Source organism: Vombatus ursinus, unplaced genomic scaffold (genome assembly GCF_900497805.2).
Source record: "Vombatus ursinus unplaced genomic scaffold, bare-nosed wombat genome assembly UNPS02014830.1, whole genome shotgun sequence".
Lineage (NCBI taxonomy): Eukaryota > Metazoa > Chordata > Mammalia > Diprotodontia > Vombatidae > Vombatus > Vombatus ursinus.
Window position 1 is genome coordinate 53372869 of NW_020954608.1, and position 5587 is coordinate 53378455.

Consider the following 5587-nt stretch of genomic DNA (forward strand, 5'->3'; position numbering starts at 1 on the left):
TGATATGTTACATTATATTAATACATTATAGTGTTAATACATTATATTATTATATGGTATATGGTATGGCATGGTATATTACATGGTATTATTGTCATGTTATTATATTAATATATTGTGTTATATTATATTGTAATATATCCTCTTCATGAGCTCTACATGCTAGCAACACTGGCCTACTTTCTATTCCTTCTACATCACGTTGCTCCTCCCATCTCCATGTCTTTTCACAGGCTGCCCCTCACCCCCACCCCCAAACTGGCAATGTATTTGCTCCTCACTTCCACTCCTTAGAATCACTAGCTTGCTTCAAGTTCAACTTAAGTGCTGCTTTCTATGCTAGTCTTTCCTTGATCCTTCACCTACTAGTGATTCTCTCCCATGAGAACACACTGTTTCACTTGACCGAGTATAACCTCTGTTTTGAGTGAGCATTGTTTTGTTTTAGTCTTTGATTCTCCAGTGCACCTGGCACAAAGTATGCACTCAATAAATGCTTGGTTATTGATGGATCGATAAGGTCCAATAATGGGGGGAAGAGGAAGGAGAAGAGGAGGAAGAGAAAGAAAAATGGGAAGGAGAAGAGGAGGGGGAAGGAGAAGGAGAAGGAGAAGAAAAAAAGAAGAAGAAGGAGGAGGGAGGGAAGGAGAGGAGGGGGTGAGAGAGGGAGGAGGAGGAGGAGGAAGAGGGGGCAGAGGAGAAGAACGAAAGAAATAAAGACCCAAAGGGAGATAACATCAAACAAAGGAATAAGATCTCAATAGGGCAGAGCAATGGATTGAATTTACTGAAATAAAATTTCAAAATTAATAGGGATAAATGCAGACTCTATACTTGGGTTTAAAAAACCAACTACATAACTATAGGATGGGAGAAGCATAGCCAGACAACAGTGCTGATTGGAACAATCTAGGGGTTTTCATTGACTTCATGCTTAATATAAGTCAATGCTATAATAGTATCATATAGCATATCTCTCATGATATAAATAGCTAAAGCTACTTAAGCTGTATTAAGAGAGGCATAATGTTCTGAGGGGGTAATAATAGTCCCACTGTGCTCTGCCATGGTTGGACATCTGGAGCCCAGTGTCCAGTTCTGATTTCCTCCTAAGGAAGACAATCAGGATGGTGAAGGGAGACTATGTTGTAAAAGGAGCTGGCAATATTCAGCCTGGAGAAGACTTATCAAGAACATGATAGCTGTCTTCAAGTATTCAAAAGGCCATCATTTGGGAGAATTGCAGACCTGTTCTGCTTAGCCTTAGAGGGCAGAACTAGTAGGAAGAGGAAAAGCTGCAGAGATGGATTTGAGCTCGAGAGCTGGCCAAAAGTGGGATGAGCTATGGGTCCTTCCCCTTCACTGGAGGTTTTCAAGTGGAAGATGAATGACCAGGGCTGCCATTTGCAATCTGTCTGTGTGACCTTGATTGGGTAAGTCACACCTTCTTGGAGCCTCAGTTTTGTCTTTATTTAGCACAGTCCTTGGCACATATTAAGGGCTTAATCAACACTTGTCAACTGACTGGACAAAAGTGGACTAAATGACCTCTAAAGCTGCCTTGGGCTCTAATATTCTGTGAGATTTGCATTATATAGGAGATTCTTGTTGAATTGCAAGTCAGATTGGAGGATCTCTGAGTTCCTAACAACCCTTACATTCTTTGAGACCCAAACAGAAACCAAGAGAGAAACCTAGACAGAGCATCAGAGATCAGGAGGAAAACAGAATCAAAAACAGAGATCCAGAAAGAGAAACAATAAACCAGAGACAGAACAGGTGATTGAGAAAAGAGAAAGCTCATAAACACAGAGAGACCACAACAGAGACTCAAAGAAAGTAGAACAAGAACAGAGCCAAACACATAGAGATAGGGGGAAACGCCAAGACTAAAGTTATGAAAGTGAGAGATAAGAGACCAAAGGGGAGGGACAAGCTGTCAAGGAACAGGGAGAGACAAAAGGGAAGGGAGAGAGTGTCAAGGGAAGATATCCCTATGGGACCCCTGTGCGAAAGCCAAAAAGGGGACAAGTGGCTCACCCCAGTCTGTGTGCTTCTTATAGTCACAAAACTCTACTTTATCGGGCTTTGGGTAGGACATATATGCACACCCACACTTCTGGATCATATTTTCCTGGAAGCAGGAGTGGACACACACCTGGGGGAAAAAGAGAGTGCAGAAGGAAAGGAGCTCAGACTGTGGACTACATCCCTCCCCTAGTGACAACCCCACTAGGATACCCCAAGGAGAAAAGGAGAGGAAGGAAAGGGCAAACAGTCCTCTGCACCATGTACCACCACACTTCATAATAATCTGGTGAAGGGTAGGATGGCCCTGGCTACTGAGTCTTGAACTGACCTAGAAGATGTGAGAAGGATGGGAGAGGGGAATCATCAAACTGGGATTTCACCTGCTGTGTATACTTGGAAGAATAGAAGTTCTTGACTTTGACGTCGCTGCTGCCATTGTTGGTACAATCCCCATAGTCACCCCCAAGTCGGTCCAGGGTTTCCTGTCCACCCCACCCAAACCCAGAAAGGTCTAGGTCAAAACAGTTAGCCTTTCCCCTACCCCAGTGCTCAGTTCTTCCTGGCTGGATCCTCAGGGCTCACACTTAAATCTACTAGCCCCCACAATCCCATGACAACTAACAAATTCTCATGTCTTTCAGTGGCCATCCCAATATCCAGCTCCCTATATTTCTCAGGTCCTCCAGAGGCTTTCTTCCCTCCCAGTCTCCAAGTACCAATAGTTACACCATTTGCATCTGATTATCAGAATGCCCCTTAATGCCAGTTCCTAATCCCTAGGATAACCATGTCCCTGATTCCTGCTCCTCAGGATCCCCAACTCCTAGTAGACCCCACATTCCATATACTCATTCTATAGGAACCCTATACTCCAACCTACTCTTAATTTGTCATTGAGGAGACACAATTCTTCCCCTTTCCCTCCATGCTCTGACACCAAGAGTTATTGCTGAGTCCCTTCCCAGACATCTTGCTGCCATCTGTGCCTTTCATATCTCTGAGAACCTTCCTCCCTCTTCTTCCTATATTCCTCCCACCCCATACCCAAGGCTCTAGACATAGTGCCCATGCCTTTCTCATGCTGATAGATGTCTCCACTCCTGGTCGAATGTTGAAGCCACCATCATCCATGAATGCTGGTTCATCTTGCCCATGCACCATCACCCTGGCCCCTGTCACTGTGGACAGCAGAGGAATGAAATCATTTCGCTCTGTTCGTAGTGTCAGGGACAGACCTAGAAGGGTTGGCAAGGCAAGAAGGAATTTAAGAAAAGGAGAATGTGGCACTAATAACTAAGGGGAAGGAAGTCATCTCTGCCTCATTCCAATCTTTTCCAGCTGCCCAAAATTTAAGGGAATAAGGTCAGGAAGAACTGGAGTCAAGAGGGTCACAGGATTTGTGAACAATTGTCACAGACACTCAGGAAATAATACCAATCAGTAATAACAATTGGAACCAGATTCTATCAGTTTTGTGATGAATTTGGCATATAACTCAAAGGAAAGAGGGAAAAATCCAAGATGGCACCCCTCTAGAATGGATTGGGTTTGCTATGAACTGCAACTAAGGGAAAAAGAATCCAGCTGAGGAAACCTAGCATATGGACTGAGGAAAACAGGAGAAGATGTGAGGAATAGGAGTAGCTGAATAGAAGAATGGAGAGAAGGCCTAGGGAAGAGTCTCTTACCGTTACTGATTCCAGGTGTAGAGGACATCCAGAGGTTGGAGTTATTCTTGCCATTGAAGGTATAACAGTTTCCATAGATGGGGTGATGAAACTGGGAGTAATTCCTTAGCAGTGGAGAGAGAACAGGGTTAGAGGAGGAAGAGGGGAGCCAGGGAAAGGAAATGGGAATTGGGCTGGGGACAAGAAGAGCCTCTCACTTCTCTCCTCTGATCTCCTGGAGTACTTACTGTCTGGCACCATTTGTTTGCTTGTTATTTGACAACTCACAGTTAATTCAATTGAACAAACAATTGAGTTGATTCACTCTGCTAAGCAACAGCAAAACAGAGGAACAAGATACTGGTCCCTACCCTCAAGGAGTTTACAATCTAGCTGGAGTGAAGACATGTAATAAGTATATTTTAGAACCGTAAGTGCCAATGACAGGCACAAAGTGGCATTTGGGTGGGAAAATCATTTCCAGCAACTTAAAACTTTCACCTTGTTAGTTAACTTTTCAAGCAGGCAGTATTATATACTCCATCAGATTATAAATTCTCTGAGAGAAGGCACCCAGCACAACTTCTGCACATAGCTCCCACTCCCAAACCAGTTTTTGAATGAGAGAGATTCAGGAAAGAGCAGGAAAAGAGAGTCTCCTCAAGGAAAAGAAAAGGATTGATAAAAGAGAGATAAAGCATGGTTGGGGAGGGGACCATTGACTACAAAGCCCCTGACCATCCCCTCTCAACAAGGACCCTCTGAGCTCTGTTGTTCCACAGCAATCCAAAGTATCACTGTCATCAATAGTATTTCTTCAACTGGAAGAACCATCCCCCACCCACCACCACCAAGTCTGGTTGTAGAAAGTTGGTAGGGATGAGGGAAATCCTACACAGACCAAGCCTGCAGGAGTCAGTATACCTACATGTTAATGATTTATAGACTGGGAGCAGGAAGGCAGGATTGTATGTTGGAAATAACTCTAGGCTGGGAATCAGTAGACCTGAGTTCTGAATCCTGATTCTGCCACTAACTAGCTATGTGACCTTGCACAAATCCTTTACCTTCTCTTGACCTAAATTTTCTTATCTGTAATATGAGAAAATTGTACTACTTAATCTCTGAATTTTCTCTGTTCTAATTTTAGCAACATCCTAGGGTGAACTTATCTCTTCCACACCCCTCCTCCCAGGCTCTCCCAAAGATCAGATCCTAAATGTCAAATTACAGATGAACTATGAACTATTAGGAAAGATAGAGTCCTTGATGGGAGGAAAAAGAGCAAGAAGAAAGAGCTTCAGAACTAGGTCAGGAGATGAGAGAAGGATTAGAGACTGGGGAAAGTCAGAGAAAGGCTGAGGTGTCAGGGAAGTATGGGCTGATCAAGCCCCAGGTGCTCTGAATGCCACACCCTCCCAGGTGGCAAGATCTGTCCTTAAATAAACACCAGCTTAAAGCTGGAAAAGAAAACATGTGATTTGGAAAAGTGGGAGAAATGGGAAGAGAAGGTGTCACAGGACAGCTGGGGGCCAGAGCAGTTGGGACACTTGCTGCTTTCTTGCAAGGCTTAGCAACCCATTATGATATATGCCAGATGCTACCTTAGAAGAGCTCCTCCTTTGGAGAGGGTGAAAGTGATCATGTCAGGACTCCTCTATTGAAGATTTGGGAGAAGGTTAAATCGGTATGAGCAGATCACAGAAGCTTAAGAGTTGGACAGGACCTCAGAGATCATCTAGTATATCCCCTACCTATAATATTCCTGGCAAGAATGACTTCTGTGGTAGACCAGAATACTGGCAGAGCTAAGGAAGTCAGAACTAACAGCAATCTTAGACACACACACACACACACACACACACACACACACACACACACACACACAC

The 5587-nt window shown here is 43.9% G+C and overlaps 1 protein-coding gene across 2 annotated transcripts in view; it reads right to left on the bottom strand.

Annotated features, from left to right (window-relative positions):
- Positions 1-5587, bottom strand: part of SCNN1A (sodium channel epithelial 1 alpha subunit) — a 28637-nt gene that overhangs the window by 6580 nt on the left and 16470 nt on the right. For both annotated transcript variants that reach the window (XM_027838616.1, XM_027838614.1), the window contains exons 5-8: positions 3720-3823; positions 3103-3266; positions 2412-2513; positions 2041-2158 (exon numbers count right to left, since the gene is read on the bottom strand). In XM_027838616.1, coding sequence (XP_027694417.1) covers positions 2041-2158; positions 2412-2513; positions 3103-3266; positions 3720-3823 — 488 coding nt within the window. The remainder of the gene's footprint in view (positions 1-2040; positions 2159-2411; positions 2514-3102; positions 3267-3719; positions 3824-5587) is intronic.